Source organism: Anarhichas minor, unplaced genomic scaffold, assembly GCF_050575085.1.
Source record: "Anarhichas minor isolate MPS153535 unplaced genomic scaffold, ASM5057508v1 ptg000001l, whole genome shotgun sequence".
NCBI classification, from domain to species: Eukaryota; Metazoa; Chordata; class Actinopteri; order Perciformes; family Anarhichadidae; genus Anarhichas; species Anarhichas minor.
Genome location: NW_027466447.1, coordinates 2504373 through 2528497, shown reverse-complemented (window position 1 = coordinate 2528497; position 24125 = coordinate 2504373). Strand labels below are relative to the sequence as shown.

General features: G+C 43.3%; 1 protein-coding gene across 1 annotated transcript in view; it reads left to right on the top strand.

The window, feature by feature from the left end:
• Nucleotides 1-24125, top strand: part of ntng1a (netrin g1a) — an 85741-nt gene that overhangs the window by 15431 nt on the left and 46185 nt on the right. The window contains exon 2 of the mRNA XM_076095189.1: nt 21497-22140. Coding sequence (XP_075951304.1) covers nt 21497-22140 — 644 coding nt within the window. The remainder of the gene's footprint in view (nt 1-21496; nt 22141-24125) is intronic.

Here is a 24125-nt window from a genome sequence, read left to right as displayed (position 1 = left end):
CACCTCTGAATCGTCTTTGTTGGAAGTTGTAGGGCTGCTCTATTTCTAAAGTGACGAGTCTTGCCGAGCGCCATATTGACTTTATATGCTGTACGTGCTCAATGTGAGAACCTATTTGAAATAGATTATCAATGGCGACGCACATGAGAGGGAATAAAAAAAAGAAGCTAAATCCTGCAAGGGTTGGAAACCGAAACGCTCATTGAGGATAGTTTCACATGGTGATTAGGAATATGAGCATGTAATCGGCTGGTCTAATTGTTTCGATTATGTAAGCGCTCTAATCTTCAGCACTATATTGTCATAGCACCGCAACGTGCTATGACATGTGAGAGATGCCGTTTAATCCGCTGTGTTATTGAGGATCGGTGCACATTAAAATAAAGGCCGACTTGCTCCTGGAGTAAAGGTGTTAGACTGTGGTGCTCACTGGATGCACGTCTTGCAGAAGGTTCCTGCCAGTGAATATTGGCAGCAGTCAGCAAACAGGTCTGCAACAAGAGGGCAGAGCCTGCTGGGAAGTGTAGGCGGATGCTGGCATATGGTTGATGGTGCTCACAGCCTTTTGCCTCGCCAGCGCTTACCCTTGTTCGGCTGCCTTTTTAGCTTGTTTCCCGTGTACAGAACTGAGGCAATTCAATCTCTTAGTGGTAATTCAACGTCTTATATTGATAGACAAAGGGGTCAGTGACCCCACAGTGTCACGCCAGTGTGCGTGTGGCTCGGTAACTAAAGGTTGTGTGTTTGTGCTCTGGAGGAATTTGTAAGGAATACCTTACCTCTCTGGCTCTGAGCTCACCATGTCGGACCACCTAGCCATGATCAAACACGTGGACATCCCCGTCCCAGATCCCAAACGTACGCGCAACCGTGACACTCCATGATATCATGTCCGTCTGTCCCTCATCCCGGTCGGCTCGCCTCACTGAAAGACGATCCGCCCTCACCCTCTACAATGAAACCCTGTCCTCCTGCCTCAATCAGCTTGCCCCTCTCAAAACCACATTTGTCTCTTTCAGCCACACGGCTCCTTGGTTCGCCCCTTAAATCTATCTGATGAAATCGCACAAACGCCAACTAGAGCAGCTCTCTGAAGACAAATGGCCTCGCAGTACACGCCCTAAAGAATACATGCAGTAATACAGAGATGCTCTCAACACCACATGGCCTCGTCCACTCCGGTTCCGCCAACTCTTTTAGCCTCAACACCCTTTTCCTTCGAACATCGCGTCAACCACATTAAATTCATATAGCCTTCTTTCATTTGATAAGAAGTCTTCCCTCTCCTTCTTAGCCTTCTTAGATTCAGCTGCCCGTCTGCTCATCCACTCCAGAGATCGTGTCACCCCTGCCCTTCTAAACCTCCACTGGCTCCCCATTCAGCTAGTTAAAAAAAAAAAATAATACAAAAAAATGAAGAAGTACCTGCAGACGCTACTCACCGAATAAAGGTGCTGTCAACTTTGCTGGTCGGTTAATTTTTTTATTTACAGTTCATATTGTCCTGAACATTACAGCTTTCAACACAGTTAAATTTGATATAAATATCTGGTTTGGTCCATAGCTGCTGTACCTGTATTGTCTTGGTAACGTGCATATCAAGGGTGAGATGACTAATTGGCTACTCCAACGGTCTGACCTCTGTGTGTCAGTATCTGTGGTGGAAGAAGCACATTGTGAGACCACAAACAAATGGGCTTCTCGCACTTTGGTTCATTAGCCGAGCTCGTTATCACATTGCTTTAGCTCCCTCGCTGGTCCTGGTTAAAAAGCTTACTTAAGTCTTTAACATTTCAAATTCATTACTTCCTCTTCACAATTTACAACAAGGGATTTCAGAAGTATTCTGTTGTGTTTTTTTTTTTTTCAGGATGGATATTTTAGGCATCCGATCCTGTCGTACTGTAACTTTCTGTTGAGAAGAATAACGTGAATGTCGTTCTAAAAAGTCCTTCATGAAATCCATGCTACCATTGCACTTCAATGTGTTAAGCTTAAAGCATTTACTCATGGGCCCGGTTGTTCCCCTCTACCCGCCCAGAAGCAAATACGGTAGCTGTGAAACTTTGAACTTGCCCTGTACTGTACACCTGTTTACCTTTGTTATATAATTGCTTGTGGCGTAGCTCCTGTTTTTCTGAGTCGTTAAGTTCTACTTTATGAATATTCAGCAGAGAAACTTTTACATAAAGGCCTGGTAGAAATAAAATGTATGTTTGAGTGACAGACACTAAACACCCCCCCCCCCCCCTCCTTCCCAAACCTTGTCTTTTCAAATCCCTTCTGGACACCGCCTGGCTGCCTCCAGCATAACAATTTAAATCCCACCTGATAATAGCTCTTGTCACACTGACAGCTGTCTTCAAGTCGGCCGTGTTCCTTGTTTAGTTTGCTTTTCAAATTAACAAGTGGATATTCTCACAATGGTCTTTGTTTTTCCTTTTCTGGAAAATGAAAAATACACCCTCAGGGAATGCAACCAGGCAAAGAGCGAGTTTTGTTCTTGTTGCTAAAAATTGACGTGTGGTTTGATTTTACATTTTCTGCAGTTTGCTGCCGCAATTATTGACGTTCTCAGTGTTTCAGTTTGGATCTGTCTGGTGTGCTTTAGTTGTACACGGTACAAACAGCCTGCTGCTATACCTGAATTTGATCCATTTCATTAGAGAAGCTACAAAGCTTTCAATGTCATCCTGAAACACAACCCAGTGACTTTCTGGATCGTATCTGAATTGACGGCAGAAATAAATTTGGGCAAAAATGTTGAATTTTACGATGTCTAATTAGAAGCCTTACCTTGATTTAGGCCAGTAAGACAGGTGCAGTTTTGCATTCGCAATCATCCAAAAAAACAAACAAACGTACAAGTATTTGGAACCAAGTTGAGTTGTCATAACAGCATCTGTTCAGCATCAACATACTCACAGGGAAGTATAACACCTCGGCTGCATGTACAATTACATAACAATCATTAGGTTGAATTACACCAGCATTATGGCAATGATTTAGGCTTACTGTCGGCCATAAAACACCGCGTAAGTGGAGCCTGCGGAGTAATCAGCTAATGTTCTGAAAGCAACACACTTTACACTAATATTTAATCGACTGACAGAGCTGGAGGGCTGAGGCGTGCCAGCCCGTAATCACTCACCTCTTCGATTACCCCCCCCCCCCCCCACCACATCTACAGTATTTGAGTTGTAAAGTTGTAACAGCAGCCGTGACTTGTTCATGTGCACGGTGTGAAGGCTAACTGGGTGCACGCTACGTCACCCTGTCCTGGTGGTGGTGCGGTACACGAGTCGAGGCTGAGCTCTAGGGAGTGACGCAGGCTGAGGTGAGGAGTGGACCGCCCTGAATTATTGAGATCCAGCCTGATCACACCCTTCCTCTTCTGGTTGAGACATCCTGCCGTGTGGAGATTTAGGTCGAGGTAAACACACCGGGATTTCTCGGTTATTAAGCTATTAAACTGTATACAGTTTTATCCAAATACAGGCCTTAGACAAGGAGGTTAGCTTCTCTTTCAGCAGAAATTTAGGATGGTAGCCGTGCTTCGACCCCACTTGTACATCCAGACTCACACATTTGTTTCTAAATAACCGTAGCAGTATACTCAGCATCGAGCTCACCTCTCCCTCTACCCTTGCTCTTTCCCACCTTTTATCTTGTCTCTTTTTTCCTCCACATCTGAATTCCTCCACAGCACAAACACGCAACCTTTAGTTACCTAGCTGAATAACTCACCACCTCTCGCTGGAGAACTAAGCCTTCGGAATCCAATCAGGTCGTCTCTTCGACCCGTTTCAGCCCTGCGAGGCCGATTGAAAGAAATGTGTTGAAGAATGCACTAATTACCTCCCGTAATTTGAAAGACATTCCAATTCCATATTGTATGTTTGTAAATTTGCCTTCATTATGAACCTTACATATTTCAGGCCTGGGGGGTAAATTTTTCGTGCAAATTATTTGCACTTCAATATATTTTTGTTGAACTGTGGTTTTTGGCGTGAACAAGGTTTGTCTGAGCTTTCGCACCAAGAATAAAGGCTTCAACCAATCACGTTGTGATTGACAAACATACAGTATAGTGTTAAACAACACGGAGGCTCTCTAGTTCGAACCAAGACAGCCAACTTTATCACTCCTTTCAACCTCGCTAAAAGCAGCGCATATAAGATCCACTCCCTCTGTTCTTACCTTTCACAATAAACGGCTTACATCATCATGCCGGTTCACCCGGAACTCCTTCGGCTCAGACTCCAGCCCACCACGGACAGAGAGCAAGTATTCGTAATTTGTGACAAGATACCGTTTGATGTGTCCGCGCCCATCTCTGTCTCCTTGATACGACCGTGACATTTTGTGTTTGTGTACATGTGTCACATGCCAAGTGCATAACATAGCTGTTTACCATGGACTTCAAGGCCTTCACACTAAATGGAAGATGGACGATACACCACCTATACACGGCAGCCTTTATTTCCCCCCACATGAAAGTGCTTAGCTGCGTTTGAAGCCGTTCAAGTTCTTCTGCCGAGCCCAGGCCCAAGGTCAATACACAACACACTTCCACCTCTAAGATTCTCCTCCTCTGTTCAAGACAAGCTTCAGAAGAAGCTCCACAATGGGAGCTTACCAAATGCCCTCTGGCCTGAGACTGAAGAGTGCAAATCTCAGCTCGCCCGTTGTTTGGCTTGCAAAGTTTGTTTACTCTGCCTTATTGGTTTAATTGTAAGAGAAAATATTCGATAAATGGAATGCCGTGTAGCCAGCTTGGAAAGCTTGGATTGTGTGACCATTTCGCCAGTACATTAACACAACTACACATTAAAAACAGTTGGTCGGACTTTCACCAGATGTATGGTCAGTGTATTTGAAGACGACGTTAACATTGACAGTGCTACTAGAAGTGAACTCTGCCACTTACAGTAGTGCCAGTGGAACTGCCTGACTGCGAGTTAAATTGACACTTACAGTTTCCAATTATGTTAAACTTCCTCACAGCACCACGGCTTGTTTTCAGGGGATTATTGATATTTAAGAGGTTTATTAATTCAGGTAGATTGGCTGTCATATCCCCATTAAGAAGTTAAAACTGGGAGGAGGTTTGGCAAGGCTTCTCTGTCTTACTGCCAACAGACTCTCTCCAAGGGGTTTAAGCCTCAGTGTGTGTGTGTGTGTGTGTGTGTGTGTGTCCGCCTGCAGCTCCACAGTGTAGAGTCAGTGAAACGAGATTGCTTTCACTGTGTGTCTCTGCACGTAGCCTATTGTGCTCAGTCTTTGTTTTGTGGATTAGTGGAGTAATATTACAACCCAACATTTTTAGGGAATTGTCAATGAATATCCATTTAGCTATTTTTAAAAGACAAGAATGATTCAATAATACACATTATCTGGTCTTAATAACTGGGAACCTGAGAAATAATTGTTGATGCACACACACAAAAAACAAAAAAATGCTATGGTGACATACCAAAGAAGTCAGTGTCTGGGCTTTCTTATAGTTCCCATTCAGTCACAAGAGCATGAGTTGATGTTGGGTCATGAAGGTAGTATACCATACTGTAATACTACTATAATATTCCGTGTCTCCCAATTATGTCTACTGAAGCCCTCAAGACAGACTGGTTTGGGTGCGTTCTCGAACAGCAGACAGCAGTCTGGTACACTGCCAGACGACAAACTGTAGAGTTGCTGTTATACACTGTGATCACTCTGATCAACATATATTCATCAACCACATCACGACGTCTGTGATGTGACTAGTACGTGGACACAACTGTCCGGATCCAAGATCATCTTTCTTTGTTTGTTTGTGCATCAACCTGAAGCTAAAACATTGTCCGTACCAAAATTTTAATTACAAGTGATCTGCATACACACACGCACACACACACACACACCCACACCCACACACACACACACACACACACACACACACACACACATGTATTTTACAAATCCAAGCAGTGGACTGATAGTGCCACAGAGATGAGATCTATAAGGAAGGCTGAATTACAGCCAGCCCTCATTTCTGCCGGTACTGTCGAGTCAGGGGAAAGATTGAAGTTTGATACTCGGCACTGATATGCATTAGGCTAACTTTATTTTTTTTTTTCGCCGCCGCTTCAGTGATTCCTTATTTACGTTGAAATTAAACGCCAGTTTGAGTGGTATTGACATTGTGGATCCTGGCTGCTGTGTCACATGAAGCTGCTGTTATTTGCTTCCCGCTCTGACGATGTGTCTTGTTTGCAGATGGTGTTTTAGTGTTTTACTCCAAAAGGCCTGTTTAACCAAATACTGAACTGTGCTTACTTTGTTTATGCATCATTTGAACCAGGAATATTTTCCCTCCGGCAGCCAGCGCTCGCCTCTCCTTTTTTCCTTGCCACCACTTCCACGCCAGCGGGCTCTCCCTCCCCGGTACCCAAACTAGGCCAGCTGAACAGGGCGGGCACAGAACAGTTTGCCAGTGTAGTTGAAATGAGAGATAAAGGCTGAAGTCAAACAGGCGGCGGCAGCGAGGCAGCGCAGCGTTGCCGATTTCCCAAGTTGCATCCGAGAGCTGTCGAGGCCTTTGCTTCCTGCCATGTTTCGCGCGGCGACAGGAGCATTTGTAACACCTCCGCCCATGGCTTCCACGACTCCGTCACGTCAGATGAAATCAACTTTCAGAGAGGAGAAGCAAAGGAGGAGGCGGGAGACGGGGAGACGGGGAGAGGCGCGTACAGGAGAAAGAGAGAGATATTTTTCCCTGCTTCTCGTGAAGAGCTTTTGAGACATCGTTGGGGCTTGAATCGCTGTGCATCGTTATTGTTGTCAGACACCGGCAGTAAAGTCAAATTTGTCAAAAGTGTGTGGAAGCGGGGATGATACTGAATAGCTGAACAGGAAGCCACGGGTGAGAATGAAGAAAAAAGGTTGAGTATTGAAACCGAGTTCCTGGGTGGAGCGCTTTGGATCTAAACAACCTTGGTGTTTATAGATACTGTCCTGAATGAAAACCAGCAGGCTATCCTTAATGGAACGCGGTTGTAAACAACTAGAGAGGGCTCTCATTTTCCAAAGCATGTGTGTGGGTGAACTGCCCGTACAAGCTACAAAGTTGGTGTGTATCAAACATGCGCACATATAACTTCACCAGATGAACAATGACAAGTCTGATCTTGCACGTACAGGCTCATTTGTACTAAGTAATGGTTACTGCTTCATAGCTGATGCCACCTGGTACACGTTGGACTCTCATGTCTAGAGACCAACAAGTGTGGCAACTCCCAGAGAAAAATGCTCCTCTTGGCAGTATTCATTAAAGAAATCCTAAAGTTTGCAGAAATATTTCCCAGCATCTACCTTTAATAAGCAAACCTCCCTTGGAATTTCTAATGCCAGGTGAAATCTCACCGAGGTTGCACAAATTCAATTTTGATTGCACATATCTCCGTAGGAGTTCATAAATAGTCAAGTACCAAAATAGGAAATGGGAACCTGCAGTCAGCACTGTTCATTTTACAAACCCCGCTCAACAGAAAGCTCTACTGCTAACTCCTCCACAAACAAGGAAGATATGCTTTACTCATTGTCCCAGATCGTACTGTACACTGTAATGTGCAGTATGAAAAAGCAGAAAAAAGGCTGGTGATAGTACATTCCCAGGACATATATCTTTAAAAGGAGGATATCCATGAAATTTAGCTGCGGAATAGTAAAAAGCCAAATGATGTTGGTCACGCCGTTTCCCCAGAGTCCGAAACTATAAAAAAAGAACACACTTGAATAAGCCACTCTGAGTTTGTTCTCGTGTCTGTCAAGACATTAGACGTGCCTGAAACCCACCAATCAGCTCTCCTCTGTAGAGCTACCCAGCAGAGCAGCAGCTCATTAGCAGAGAAGCTGCTTATATAGAAACAACGAAATGCAGATGAACACATCCAAACTACAGCAGTGGAGTTTTTAGTACAACACTTCTCAACTTTTACTTCATTAGGTACTTTCTTTACCAGCCATGTTAAAATTATACAGTATCTCTATATGATAATGAATACAAATACAATATGTGGATATGAACGTAATGTGCCTGAAACCAAAAGGAACTGCATCCTTGTCACCTGATTTTGGAGTAGCAGTCTGACAATTGAGGCAAATTGTGTCAGTCATAACTCATTCGAATCAAAACACACAGACATCAGACACACTGCTACACAAAGTAGACTTTAGACTTTACAGTGGTGGGAGGAGGAGGATAGACACGCAAAAAGCCTTTTATCAGCCTTAGAGGTATCACAAGTAATCCAGGTGTTTGTTGTCTGTACACTGCAAACAGGAACTGCAAAGCAGCATGACTTCTCATGATGCAGATTTGTCAACGTGTAAAGTAAGGAGCCAAAAACACACGGTTTTAAGATCAATATTCAGAGATTTAACAAGGTTCATCCTTCAGTCCTGTTCATCCTGCACCGCACATGGCAAAGTGAAGTAGTACATTCAAAGTTCTGATGTGGCAAAGGTCCTATTTTTACCTAATGATCCCATATTGGAGCCTGGCACTGTGCATGCGTTGATAGTTGACGCAAACAGGTTTTCTGATGTCCCTGAAATGAAATGCAAAATTGCCAGCTGAGTTTTTCAGATTTTTCTTACACTTCAGACCAATTTAATTTTATGGACCTCCTCCTGCAACCTGATACGAAGCTTTTCTGTATGCTTCATCATTTTGATTAATTAAGTTACATCCTTTAAATGTTATGTTCTTTTTTTTATATTTTGTCGGCAAATATAAATAAACACAGAGAAGGAGCTGTGAAGATTTTCTCTGGCAACTCCTGAAGTATGCTTCACCCACTTCTGGCATAAATCTGAATACAAATCTGTATTTTTCTGTGAGATAAACATGGCAGCTTTACATGCCTAATATACACAGATTTAGATGTCCGTGAAATAAGTAGAACATCAAATCTACCTAATGAAAGTACAGAAAATACAATCATGATGCTTCGTTTTCTTCTCCTGCTCTTCCCCATCTTCCTCCTCCTCCCCCTCCTCCCCCCCACACAGTTTAACCACCGAACCCCTTGCATCACAGAAACACATCAGCACCTGCTGCTGCTGCTATCTGCTCAAGTAACTTCCCGAGTGAGCCCTCACTTTTCATTGGCAAAATCTGAAATATTAGCATTCACGTGAAATCTTACTTCACAGTGGTTTTATAGATGTATCGTCCTATGAGCGTTAACGAAGAGCTCCTCCTCCCTCCGCCGTCTCCTTAATGAGCAAAGCCTGTGTGCAGTGATCACAAGATCAACCACTGCATCTAACAAGGGGGTTGCAGCCTGAGACCGAAGTGGTTCTGCTGTGTTTGGAGCCGGAAATGTACACAACAGTTAGTACCGGTCTTCTACACTGCTCTGTGTGGTCCCATTAGTTAGAATCTCTTACTTTAATTAATCACTAGCAGAGGGCTTAATTCATCTATCATTTCAGCAGAGTGGAGTTGATTAGTTTAGTATTTCCCTTTGGCCCTGTTAAAGTTTTTGATTTCCTTTTCTGTATTTTATTTATTTTACCCACCCCTCACTCTCCTCTCATCTTTTATAATGGCGGCTCATCAAGCGCTCCGAGACAATCAGCCGGCGGAGCACCCTTGACTCCCTTTTGAGGATTTTTGATTACGACAGTGGCGGATGCTTGAAGTTATTGTCGTGGAATCAAGTGGATCCACTTGTGGTTCGTTGTTGCTCGCTGTGCGCTATTAGGAGTCTTCCTTTTTAGTTTTTATTTCATGGACCGCTTCCTCTTTTAGCCCGACAGGTCTTCAGAGAATCAATGTATAGAGTGTCTCCTGCTTTGGAGCATTGGTGCTGGTGGTATTGATGAGTTTCTCTGACTCCGTTTTATTTATGTATGGTGACGGAGAATTACATATTTCAGAATTGTTCGCAGTATTTGTAATGGCTGCCTTTGTATTAACTGTTGTAGCTTGAATACCTTGGCAACAGTGAGATGTGGTGACTGCAAGGGGACACCATTATTTCCTGTGGTGTCAGCTGCTGCTAATATTGAGTTATTAAGCTTTCTTTAATTTCACATCTGCAAATATATCCCAAAAATCTGGCCAAGTTTAGGAGTTTCACTCATTTTTTTACATATACTAAGCTGTCAAGGATCATAGGAATAGTGCCAAGTCGGTGTGTGTGTGTGTGTGTGTGTGTGTGTGTGTGTATTTGTCCTTATTTTTCTTCAGGGATCTGTGTGACTTGCCTTTGAAATGAATTTGTGTGTGTCTGTGTGCGCCCACTTTGCCTGTCAGTGTGTTTGAGTGTCATGATCCTGAGAGCTCTGAGAGAGGAAAAGGCCCGAGCTCTTTTTCCCAGGAGTCATCTGCCAATCATTTCCTCAGATTCCGTGGTAAGAAGAAATGGAGGGGAGGGAAGGAGACAGAGAAAGAAGAATAAAGAGGGGGGAAAAGGAAGAAAGTCTCCCTGTAGAATGACTAAATAGACCTTCAGTGATCTGACAGAGAGGCCTGGAGCTGAATCCCAACTACGCTCTGAACAGTTAAATATCCACACTGGGAATGCTGAGCTTTACCCCACTATTGATTTTAATCATCTCTTAAAAGCTGTGACTTAAAAATAAAATAAAAAGAGGGAAAGACCCTAAAGACTGGAGTAAAGAAAATAGAAATCCTGTGAATACGGAAAATGGAAGGATGACGACTTATTGGATTTTTTGACATCTTTCACACCCTCAGCCCCCCCCCCCCCCCCCCCTCATCCCCCAGACCCCTTTGAGATAATTATAAGGTGCTAAATTTACCCCCTCCTCTGGCCGCTGCTGACCGAGTCACAGAAGCGCTCATTAACGGGAATAGATTCTCCGTGTTCTCACGGCCGTCTGCAGAGCCACTAATGAGGGGTGAAGTGCAATGATGGGTGCTTGATTTGAAAAAGGCAACACTAGGAGTGAAATGTGAGGGCCCTTATATGACTGTAAGAGCTTTCTGATCAACTATTGTGCGATGGACACTACGCTTCCTTGCTTATTCCTCAATGGTAGTAGGCCTGATGATTTTTATATATTTTTTGTCCTTAAAGCATTTCTTTTCATTCGTAAAAAGTGTATCTGCTCCTCAATTCTTTCAAACAGTATCCTAAAATCTGTGGCATTCTTCAAAATACCACTACTGTATCTCTCCATCGGCCTGAAGGTGGGAGCAGCCAATTTCTAAGGAATCCAATATTTGCATAAAATGCATGGTCTTTCTCAGTTCCAAACCTGCTTATATGCACTTGTGTAATGTAACTGAGAGTGTGAACAGGGTGTTTCTGGAAAAAACACAGTGTCTAGCGGAGTCAAACAAACACAGGACTGATAACCAGGAAACTGTAACACCAAGCACAACAGGGACACTTTGACGGTGACGACGTGGCATTAAACCAAACATAAAATGTGTGATAATGACGCACAAAGAAGTCGTGCTATTTATACGCCTTCTCATGAGATCAGGTTGAGCAGCTGAGGCTGAAGGGAATGGTGTTTGCAGGAAGTTGGTCGAAAAACAAGCTGATGAAACATTAATAATTATTATTAATGATTATTCCTTTTTGGTAGACAAATTGGCAATAATTGTTTATTTCAAACATTAGTAGTTCAATCATTTCCCAAACTTAAAGTGCTTACTGACTGACATAAAACAGTTGGCGGTGTAGTGATCTAGTCAAATTCACACCATTCTCTCTCTAACTTCACAGAGAAATGCTCTTTGATCTGCAGACGGATTAGTTGGGGAACGGTGAAACTGAAAGAGAGATACAAATAAAGTTCATCCCAATGAATGTACATTAATTCAAGAAATAACATAACGTTACACAGATGAGCCAATTTTTAAACAAAACTCTCGCATGCTAATATGCTCAAATGGAAAAATAGGTGTGATGAAAATAAACCTTATCCTAAAAACGAAGTTACCACGGGTCTTCACAGGAACACATGTTGTAAACAGACATCTACATAAAGTGACATATTATCAGCTTGTAGCTCGGCTCAAAGTCTCACAATCAACAACCTACGCAGTGTGAACGCACTACATACTGATTTTTATGTCGTATTTAATATGAGTAGTATGTTATTGTGACATTTTGAACACAAAGTCAATGTCTCTGGAAGAGAAAAAATAACCTGTCACCACTAGCTGCGGTAAAGTTTACAGAATCAAAGGATAGTTGCACAACTAACATTGTAGTTTTGTGTATTTTTTACCACATGTTGCAGTTTCTACTGCTCAATGACAAATACAAGAATTGGAAGGCTAAGGCATGGCTACTCCCACACTTTGCCATACCAATTACATTCCACACAATATTCCTTTGTGTCGTACCTCTTTCCCCACTGACATCAGGACAACAAGTGATCCAGCACTAATTTGTAAGGTAGCCGTATTGTTGCGGGCAGGTCGGGCTTTTATTCCATGGGGAAGGAGCCGGGGCGGCTCCCTGTGCTGGGCTCAGCCTCCTAGCTTGGTCAAGGTGACAGTGATCCATGTCTCTCTGGAGGGCTTCTATACAGGATGTGTGGCGTTATTATACCATTAAAAATAGCCATGAATGAAAGGATGGGGGGGGGGGGGGGGGGGGGGGGGGGTGTGGAGAGGTAGTGAGAGTGTGATATAGCCCCTCTGCCACCTGATTTCAACCCCCGAGGGAGTTCACAGCTAAAAGATGAGGGGTGATCATGGCTGCAGGCTTGTTTTCAAGTCTTAATGTGCAGTGAAAAATCCTTCGTGTTATCGGACCGGACAGTTTGATTGAGAGATGCAGCAGTGCAGCAGCCAGCAGATCGATTATACCCTGGTGCATTGGCTCACTGTGGAAATGTCATCTTAATAAACGATGAATGACACTTGAAAATGGTGGAAAATAACAGTGATCCATTCCTGATTTGGTGGGGGGCAGCAATGTAGCCTTCGGAAATATATATTTTGTCCTAGACTACAAAGAATATAATGTGCTCTATGCCTGGAGGCTTAGCAGTGTTCATTGCATGAGTCACAATTATAATGCTGAATCCAAAGGAGCAGTTCCAGACTGCACTTCACCAAAACCTATTAGCCTACTGTACTTTTTATCTTTCCAGTTTAAGTTACTCGTAAATTAATAATGTTCAGTTTTTCCTTTGTAGATTTGAATAAGGGATCCGGCTTTGATTTGAAGTGGTATCGTTTTTCTCTTTCTATTTTAATGCACTTCCCCTCCCACTGGGTATTCTTTACATATTTGTCACAGATAATTCATTATTGCTATCTATGGATCTTATGTATAAGGAAACATTGTCTGAATCAGTGGTTCCAAACCAGGGTACTACTCAAGGGAGTGCTTTTCAAGTTGCGTGGGGATGGAAAAATTATAGCATAGCTTGACTAACTTAAAATATTCATTAGATTTAGTTTGCTTTGTTTTATAATATATTCACATGCTGTAACAACTGGATATCACATGTTGTGATTTTGGGGAGAGAGCGTGAAAAGCAGTTAGCAAGAGAGTAGAGACGTCTCCACATTTAGCTAATGGATAAATGCTGAAAATAGACAGATAAAAGTAATGGATTCAAGGCTGCAGTAAATACAGAAGCTAAAAAGAAATGGCTAAACAGTTCAAATAGCCTCTGATACTCCACGTGATAGTAGTGCCAGTATAGTAGTTACTATGTAATATAATCAGTTTATTTGAATTTAAATAAATATCTAAAATTTGAATTGTGTGCTGCTGTACATTGTTTAAAGTTTTTCTGCTCCGTTTACATTGAGCCCCTGATGTCTTTCCACACACAAAAGAACTTATTTTACATTAGAGAAAACTGTAATCTTGCTCAGATAAGGATGCAGTGAATTGTACACGTTATGCTTGACGACTGTATTGTCCTTAAGTTGTGCTAAAGTACTGTGCGAATGTCCTGTACTCTGCATTAACCGGTCAACTTAACTGCCCGTGTTAAAGCTACACTTCCAGCTATCAAACAACTCTTGGCTGGAGCTCTCGATGCACTTGCCTTGCTCTCACAAATTTACCACCTCTTAAGCAGGGGATGGTCTGTCCTACAAACCGTATCGCAGTGGCACCCGTTGGGGCTTGCACCACTATATAAAAGATAATGGAATATGAAATTGTTTTTATATCCCCTGAATGTGCAGAGGCTGCTTGCTAAAGGCTTTCCCCACCATTGTTTTAAGGCTCATGAATCTTCTCAATCGCCACCACTGATCGCGATGAACGCAACGCGAGGACATTTACACATCGTCTCGCCTCATAACCTCCCCACAGTCGACTGGACGGCCCGCACTGTGGTGCTTATGGTGGTTCAACGGTGCAGCGTGTTGCCTTACATCACTATTGGATTTTACCCCGCCGGTGCCACAAAACAGCATATTTCATGTGTTTTGAAATATATCTCCCTTTGAGCTGTCGGCCTGTGGTCCATTTCAAGCTGCTGAGGGTCTGTGGAGCACCAATACTCTTTGTATATATCTGTGTGTGTGTGTGTGTGTGTGTGTGTGTGTGTGTAGGTGTGTGCAACAGATGTCATGGAGAGACTTCATAGGTTTGATTCTAACTTCCTCATTAATTGTTTCACAAATCATTTACTTTTGTTTGTCTAACCAACAGCCCAATTATTCCATTTACAGTGATATTTAATGAGAAAGATAAACCATCACTTTTGAAATTACTTGAACTATTAATGATCCAAATTGTTGACCCACTAATGAATTAATTCACAGCAAATCATGTAAAACATGGAGATCTATTATCAATGTTGCACCCTATTGTAAAAATGAGTGTGTAAGAGAGTGTGTGTTCAAAGGCTGTTAAGCCTAAATGAAGGTTTAATCGTGCACCCATTCCTTTAGCTCATTATCATCATTAATTCATGGTGTGGTGCTTTGACTGTTTTGACCTAAAGCTTACTGTAAAATAGCTAGTTTTTTCAAGAAGCTGTATTGAAATCTATGCTTAAAGCATGCCCGTTGTGAGACAGTTGGCAGGCTGAACCTGCTGTGTGTGTGTGTGTGTGTGTGTGATTCCAGGTCCCCCGTGGCCTTGCTGACCGTGGTCCAGGACGGTTGACCTCCGGCCGACCCTGAGCCATTTGAAAATATGATTGTAATCCTTGTGAGGATTTGGCCCGGGTGTCTATTACCACTGTAATCTGTCACACTGGCATCCAATATTCATTCCACGTCCAGGTTAAGCCCCTCTTTATGTCTGCACCACCCATCACCATGTGTGAGAGAGGGAGGGATAGGGAATCCAGTCGAGGTGTTGGCATGACTGGAGAGAGAGAGGTTTTGAAATTGAGAGAGCACTGCTTCAATCAAGCCCCTGGGTCGGGGTGAAGAAATCTATTGTGGAACACAAGGTCTCATTAATGCAGCAGGGATAGCTTTAACCCCACCGTCTCACACGCACACACACACACACACACCTTGCTGTGGAAAGAGAGGTAAAGACATTGAAGAGAAATGGATAGATGTATGAAAAGATATTATGCATGTCTGGGGAATAGGTGGGAGAAATTCTATACTCTTGATGCAATGACATGCTCACACACGTGGTGCACGGTTGTAATGGGAGTATATGTAACAACAGTATAGAAATTACAGTGCTTTTGCTTTCGCCTGCTTTGTTAATTTCTGTAAAACAGCAGTTTCTACTCACCTATAAATTGATATTGGTGGATTGATATTTTGATATGATGGTAAATTTAGGGTAGACTTACAAGAGGCTGCTAACTTGTCCGGGGTGGAGTGTGCATCTTGTCCAATGCATGCTGGGATAGGCTCCAGTCCTCCATGACCTTGGACAGAATAGAAGATGGAGGGATGGATGGATGCTCGTTTAATTACAGTAAACCAGTATTATTTTGGTACCGTGCAGTATTTGTGTACAATGCATTATCTTATCCCAGTACTGTTGCGTGTTTCTCTTAGGAATAAGTCAAACAGAAAATTGATGAGTCCATTTCTTACTGTAAGGAACTGAAAGCTTAAAGTATTCGATAAACAGGAAGGCTCCTTATGCACTCTGGCTCTGTTTTATGCCACCAAGCGTTATCTATTTGTGAGACTCTCCCATTAAAAGAAAGACTGCAGCACATGATCTTTAATCTTAGCATATTTTTAACCTCTGGCAAATAAAAACACTCTCCAAACTGACTATTGAAGCTTTAAAGACGAAGCGAAGAATAAGAGTGGGAGTGCGCTTTGGAATTGATTTGAATTTCATATCTAATAAACTGTCGCGTGGAGAGTGCTTCTTCCCAAACCTGCAAAGGCTGGAGCATGTGGTGGGGAAGCAATCTGTTGCTCTCATTAGGAGCTCCTGGGCTCTGGTATTGATATGTGTTTAGAGATAAACTCCTCCAATCACTCTCCATCTGTCTATGTCTCTCTCTCCTGTGCTACAATAACAGCATAGGACAGCATTGCATGGGTGTGATGGTTGGTTGCTTGGTTGGATGGATGGTTTGTTTGCCAGCATTGTGTGGGTCCAAAAAGCATCTGAATAAACAAAACATAAAAACTCATTACTTTAAATATCTTAAAGCAGAAGGAGCATTATTAGTGGCGGAGCTGCCATTCTTCATACCTTTTGTTCAGTAACAAAAGGAGTTTGGTGAAAAAAACACATTCTCCTAACATGACATGATTGACAATTGACTTCATATTGACAGCGAATGACAACATCAATGCTGGTATCATCAATTGTGTACAATATGGGAGTAAACATCGTATTTCAAACAGCCGTATTGTAAAATATCCTCACACAGAAGCTCGTTAACTCGTAAAGTGAGATTTTCACGGCAGTCATGCATTTTAGTAACACTGTTCAAAAATAGTTGATACTTTTGATTCATTTTCAGTCTGTTTGACTCTTGTTTTACATTCACAGATTCTATAGTAAGGAAGTTTCTGACTTTCGATGCTTTGACAGTCTAAATCTTGATGCCAGTGCTCTTTTAATCAGAATGCACTAACGGTCCTCCTCCATCATTTTCCGTCGAGAAGTAGTGGCTGTTTGTGAAAAAAATCAACCAAAAGGCTATGATGCACTATTTCAGCTGGGTTGTACTCAAGCTCGAAGTCCAATGTCCAGGCAAGATTCACGTTTAGGTTGATTTAAATGTCGAGTTCAAAAGCAAACATTCAGTAGTTCATCACCTGACACTGACACACCTACAACCTTTATCATTTTACCTAACCAGTGCTTGGTCCGGTGCTTAGTGTCCCCCACTGTCAACGACAATAAAAACTAAAAGAACCTCCTCCGGCTTGCACTTCTCAATGCCAATCCCTCTGTGTCATATCTTTGTTGAAGTCAAAAACAAGATTGGATTGGAAATGTATGTGTGCAAGAAAGGAGAAAAAGAGAAGAGGGAGAGGCAGAAAGAGGAAAAGACGGAGGGTGGATTCAATTTGCTATCTGGGTTACAAGTCCAAGACATCTGTCGGGTTGTTTGATTGGTGGGAGACCATCTATCGCGTTGGCTTGTCGGCAGATAGTAAATTGATATCCCCCCCCGAAGTCCCATCCTCCATCAGCGGAGACGGACTGCCAGACACCATGGTCACATCTTAATTTAAAGCTAGACACGGTCAGAATCTCAGTAACTTTTGTTAACCTTTGTCCGAACACCTTTTTACATAAAGAATTGTTCTTTTTTTATTTTTTTTAGTTTAGGTAAAGGTTGAATCACCTCTTGCCATCTATATGAGAAAACATGTGAGTGGGGGAGGGGGAGAATCAATGCAGCATGGTGTGTTTCCCAGCAAGGTACGGTAGTTATTCACATATTCAAGTTGAGTAATAAATCATAGAAATGTGAGAATTTGCATAAAAGTAAGAATAATTTTAAGGTGCCTTCTGTTATATCATTCTAATGGAAGATGGTACACTAGAGGAGCCTCTTTTTTATCTTTAAATGTATAATTGTTCAGATGATTAACCATTGTTCATTAAACTGTAGCAGTTACAGAGGCATAATCAAAAACTGGAAAATCCACCCAGACTTAATTTACAAATGTTTGAGGGTTAAATTGCTTCACACGAGTGATATGAAGGCAAATTGTTCCATCTGAAACATGTCTAAAAGCCTTGGTTGGCAAAACCATCTCCCTGTGGCCTAAACATGACAAATAGTGCTGGTCTGTAGAGTGCAGCTGAAAGCAATCATTATAATTTATTATCCTCTATGTTGCTGCATTGCTTGATTTTTATTACACTGGTCAGCTGATAAAATTAGCAGTTTGACAATAATGGGGACAACATCAAAGGAATTTAGAAATCCACCCACAACCACGTTGGTATGAACACCCACCTGCACACACACAGACACACACTTGCCCTCTCACTCTATCTCTGCTAATAATCGGATTAAGCCGCTGTGTTTTGGGTGGATCGACGCCATCTCTATTAGCACCAATTTAGCGTGACCTATCCGCTCCAGCAACCTCAGCGCTGGCTTGGTAGTCTGCGATGGCTGTCCCCCATCCTGGCCACTTATCATCACACTGGGATTAATAGAAACATCCTTCGTAATTACAGAAATGCTGCGTTGCCGTGCCGGTCGCTGTCAATTATTTTAATGTGTGCCAAGCCATTAATCGGCTAACAGAGCCCTCAGTGGTGCCCTACAGTAAAACACAGAAGTCTGCCATTGATTTTCACGAGGCCGCACTCAGCATTTTATCTCGTTTCTCTTCGGACCGCCGAGGTTATTGATCTTCATAAAGGCAGTATTTTGTCGTTAGGCGAGAAGCGGAGGAGACAGTAATGAAGGGTTTTTAACCTGTGTGTTCGGGGGAGCGCTGGACGACTGGCCCAGGATGCCGGGTGCTACACGCAGCAGATTTCCTGCTGCCCAGCCACAGGGATCGATAGGGATACGTCTTTGTCCGATTACAGAGATTTGCTGTGAGGATGGACGCTTGTGTGTGTGTGTGTGTTTTACAGTAACAGCTGATCACTAGATCTGCCTGATGTAAAGGAACAAAAAGCTTAACCTCAGACGTGACACAACTGCTCACATCAAGACACCCTGTGCTTACTTTTACTCTTCAAGCCGAAAGGTATACAGGCTGCAGCTGGACTTCTTGTGGCAGAACCTTTGGCGTATTATAGGTTGACGGTGGCATCAATGCATCTCCTACCTATCAGCTGCGCTGGAAAGAAACTAAGTACATTTGTATATTTAGATTCTGTCATGTTCTGCTCCTTTATAATTGAAGTGCATTTATCTGACAGCTACAGTTACTCTGTGCAACATTAAATATGATAAAGTGTGTAAGATGAACTTACCCATCAGTATATAAAGTAGTTCAAATGAGCTTAACCTGAACTTGCCACAACATTAAAATGCTGCTTATGCATTTAAGCCTCAGGAATAATAATCCAGTAATATTTCGATAAACAATATACCAATGACAGGCATCACTCTGCTGTTTTAAAGTGTTTTTACTGTTGGTGTGTGATTGGGTCAGTTGAATCCGTAACCACTCCCAACAGTGATGTCACAAGGTCCTGGTGAACAGTTAAACCACTGGAGTATTTCTACTTTGAAGTACTCCTACTTTTACTGAAGTAAAGGATCCGAATACTCCACTGTTTATAAGTAAGAACGAAGCAAACTCACAGTAGAGAAGTCTGCCCGTATGAGTGTCAGGAGATAACTGCTTAGTATAAAAATGGAATATTATGTAACTGAAAACTTGATTTCAAGGCAGAGATTTAATTAAAATATAGGAGTCTCTAACAGCATTTAATATGATTTAGGAACACAAGGACACCCTTAGAAAGGGGAAGTGCTAATCACAAGAATGTGTGTGAGCAAGAGTACGTCTTGTTCAGTCAGTATGACGTAGTACAAACACAGAATAATTAACAACAATTCATGGGGGCAATTAAAAGAACATGCTCTCTCCTCCGGTCTACCCCTGTGCTCCGAGCAGAGCACTCCACCGCCATTGAGTAACAGTTTTAGGTCTCCCTCGATGAATGCGTATTTACGACAAGCCACGGCACCACAGTCACCCCTCCTGCATGCCAAGTGAGTTTCTTAGACACCGCGCACTCCCCCTCAGCAGGCATAACTGTCGCATATGAGTTATCACACATCTGTCTTTGCACCAGATGCTGCATTTAATGGCACACCTAACCTCACACCGTGAGATGGTACACTAAAACCTGGGTGGAATTTTCCACTGCCCGTCTGCCGTCGTCCTCTTCAGTCTCCTCCCAGCCACCGCTGTCCAGTGCTGGGAGAAGCCCGTAGGGGGTGGTCCAGACAGGATATTAATGGGGCCCTCCAACAGTCACAAGGCCTGACAGGGCCCTGTTTCATTGTCACCTTGCCTTGGAAGACAAGGAAAAACTTGCAAAGCCTATTAGCCGAATGGAGCTGTTTCTCTCTCTCGATCTTACATCCTGCTCCTCTCTCGGTTTCCTCGCTACATTGCCACACTCACCTCCACACACACGCACACACACGGGCTCACGCACAGGGTGACATCTCCCACCTAATCAAGTAGTGGATTATCTTGTCCTGATAAATTGGAGCTTGTAGCACTTGAAAGGTCCTCTTGGAGGAGTGCCTCCTCCCCCTGACAGCTAGATGGAGCCCCGAGGGAGCAAGGAGAGAACATCAGCTGGTAATGATTTGTGGTAAATCGGACAAATGTTTTTAGAAAGACCTCTTTCAAGCGCGAGACGTGATGAGTTTCAAGCTTGCGAAGAAACTCTGAAAAAAATCACAAGTCAAATTCGGACGCGAGGGATAAATATAAGACGTCTGTTTTGCCTCGATGAATGAAGTTATTGCTGAAATGATTAAATGGTCCAAAAGGTTTAGGTGAAGTCAGGTGCACAACCTGTGGAGAGTGAATGTGCTCACCGGTAACGAGTCAAGTTGAGGGGGGCTACAAGAGATACTTGAAGATACATGAAGAGTCAATGAACTATGCTATTCATTTGATCAAATCACACAAAATTAATTTGTTCCTCTGTGCCACTTGACACATACAGCACGCTACTCCTGTGATTTCAACATGTTCGAAGAACACACGTCTTAATTGCAGTTCTGGGAGGGATGTGACATTTGTAGTGACGTGATGTAACAATGCAACAGAGAGGAAGCAAACACGCTGTAGTGACGGGTGTTAACAAAGGTGCTGCGTACTCTTTAAAGATGGATGTGCAACCATGAAGCTACGTGGCTTCGAATATTAATATACAACAGCACACTGCGCTCCAGCAGAGCATGTGTATGCACACGGTGCCCTTAGTATGATTTAGCTTCAGACTTCACAAATCCCTAAATGACTCTCCTAATGACATGGTGGTATATGAGATACGCCATTCTTACCTCTTCATAATAAACCTCATTTGTTATTTCTCCCCAAGACTAACAACCTTTCAATACTTTGTATTGTATCTCTCTCTCTGTGTAGGAGAACCCCTACATGTGCAATAATGAATGTGACGCCACCACGGAGGAACTCGCCCACCCTCCAGAGCTCATGTTTGACATCGAGGGCCGCAACCCCACAACCTTCTGGCAGTCCACGTCTTGGAAGAAGTACCCAAAGGCCCTCCTGGTCAACATCACGCTTTCTTGGAACAAGACCATCGAGCTGACCGACGACATCGTCCTCACCTTTGAGTCAGGCCGGCCCGAGCAGATGGTGCTAGAAAAGTCGCTGGATTATGGACGGACCTGGCAGCCCTACCAGTTCTATGCCACTGACTGCCTGGATGCCTTCACCATGGAGCCCAAGACTGTGCAGGACCTGACTCAGCATACCCTGCTGGACATCATCTGCACCGAGGACTACTCGCGAGGTTATGTGTGGAAGTACGATAAAACGGTGCGCTTTGAGATCAAGGACCGCTTTGCGCTGTTTGCTGGGCCCCGGCTCCACAACATGGCTTCGCTTTATGGCCAGCTGGACACTACCAAGAACCTGCGGGACTTCTTTACCATCACAGACCTGAGGATCCGTCTGCTCCGGCCCGCTACAGGAGCTACGATGGTGGACGAGAACAACCTGTCCAGATACTTCTATGCTGTTTCTGACATCAAAGTCCAGGGCAGGTAAGACCTGAATTGTTTTTGTAATCATGGCATGTAGGCGGGAAATTCCAAATTTGTAAGGGAATTTGCTCCAATCGGCTAAAGTGGGACAAATAGGGGTTCAACACAACATTTTAGCTCTGGGGTGTCCTGTCGGGTTAATCCTGCTAGGACTTCCTCAGTGGTTGTCTGTTGTTTTATTGCAGTAACAGCACAGCTACCCAATAGTGAAGAATAATGCGTTTACCGTTGCCATTCTTTCCAATTAGGCAGCGGATCCATAATGATGTGCGGAGTTCACCAGTTGTCAGTGCATCTTAATTTACCAAGCTGCTTACGGCTTGCTGAAACACTCTATTTTGGACGGCGAATTCACTCAGCTGTCTATTAGCCCGTGGAAGACATTGGAGGTAGCATTTCAGCCGTCAGGTTACTGCACGCTGTAATTAGTGTTTGATTTACGGAAGCCACAGAGGGTCATATAACAGGAAAGCAATGCGCCATTATACTGTTGGAGGAAAGGTCGACAAAAGCCTCCCCCGTTCCGTGACGCTCCTACAAGAGTCACTGGGGCATAGACTTAAGTGGGTCTGTTTTACACTGTGTGGTTTTTCAATTTAACAGATGTGAATATGGCTGTAGGGGTGAAGGAATGAAGATTTAATTACTCTTGTTTTGTTTTTCACACATGAGAGGCTCACAGTGGAGAGGAGCAGAGCAGCGGAACATCACAACAATTCAAAGTTGGGGAGATGACATGCTCAGTCCCAAAATCATTTGCTCTAACTAACCACTGTGGTTTTGTTAAAAAAAAAAAAATCAAAGTTTTCTCAGCTGAGTGCAAGGATTAGCATCAGGCAACAATTAAACAACCTCAATTGTTGTCATTCTCATGCGCCACTGGTTATAGTCCTACTGTAATAATATGTTTGCTGCTGTGATGTTATTCACATGGATATTATCAAATGCCTTCAAGCTATTTAATGAAACTCAAATTTGTTGATTTCCTTCAATATGCCTTTTAAAATGGAGTACAGCCACACTGCAGTACACATGTCTCTAATGATCTTTAAATGGGCAGGTACCCTTGAGCACAATGACTGATAATGAATGCCTCGCTCAGAAATTGAATTTTTTTGACTTTTCGCATGATTGAGAAGGTCATTCAGCAAAAAAATAACTGGAGGGAATTTACTCACACAAAAGAGTCGGACGGCGGCTGTCACAGGAGCGGATTATTTATTCTATCTGACTAACCACGGCCAAGCTCATACATCCCTGTGGGGCTGCAGATTTTGAGCAATGGCTGCGCGCCACCATCGGGCCGCTGTCGTTTACCAGCCCGCTGCTTTTTGCCGAGCGACGCTCGCCTGAGAAATGTTCCCCACTGTTTACCAAAGGTAACACTCAGTTCAGCCATAATGAGATACACTCTACACAGAGAGGCTTTACTCTCCACCCCCCCATGGCGAATCACTGCTCAGTCCCTTTCTCCGTGCGTCGTATACGAGACGTAAGCTCCTTAACCTCCGGAATACAGTTGTGTGAGACTCGGCGGGAGCGATTTTGCAGGGGCAGTGAGGTTGAGTCTGGCATATTTCACTGTGCTGGACTCGGCTGCCATCCCCCCGGATCGGGAGTGAGCGGGGGGGGGGGATGGAAATACAGTAGGAGAGCCCGCAGATTTTCTGCCCTTGCCACAACAGTGTGAGAAACAAAGAAAGGAACTTAAGCTCTTTGCCAAAGTAGGTCAACCTAGAAATGATAGAAAAAGAAAAAGGAAGAAGCACAACTTTGCAGAAGTAGACTTTGCTTCTGTTACATGTGGCTGAAGTTGCTACAGGGAAGCCAGAGGTGTCATGCATGGCCATTCTATTTTGGTTGATTGCAAGAGAGGACCGGACTTAAGGCGCTGGGGGGGGGGGGGGGGAATCGATGTAAAGAATTTCAAATCAAACCAAGCACCCTCTCTGCTTTATTGTATCAGCAGGGCTGAATGGGGGTGT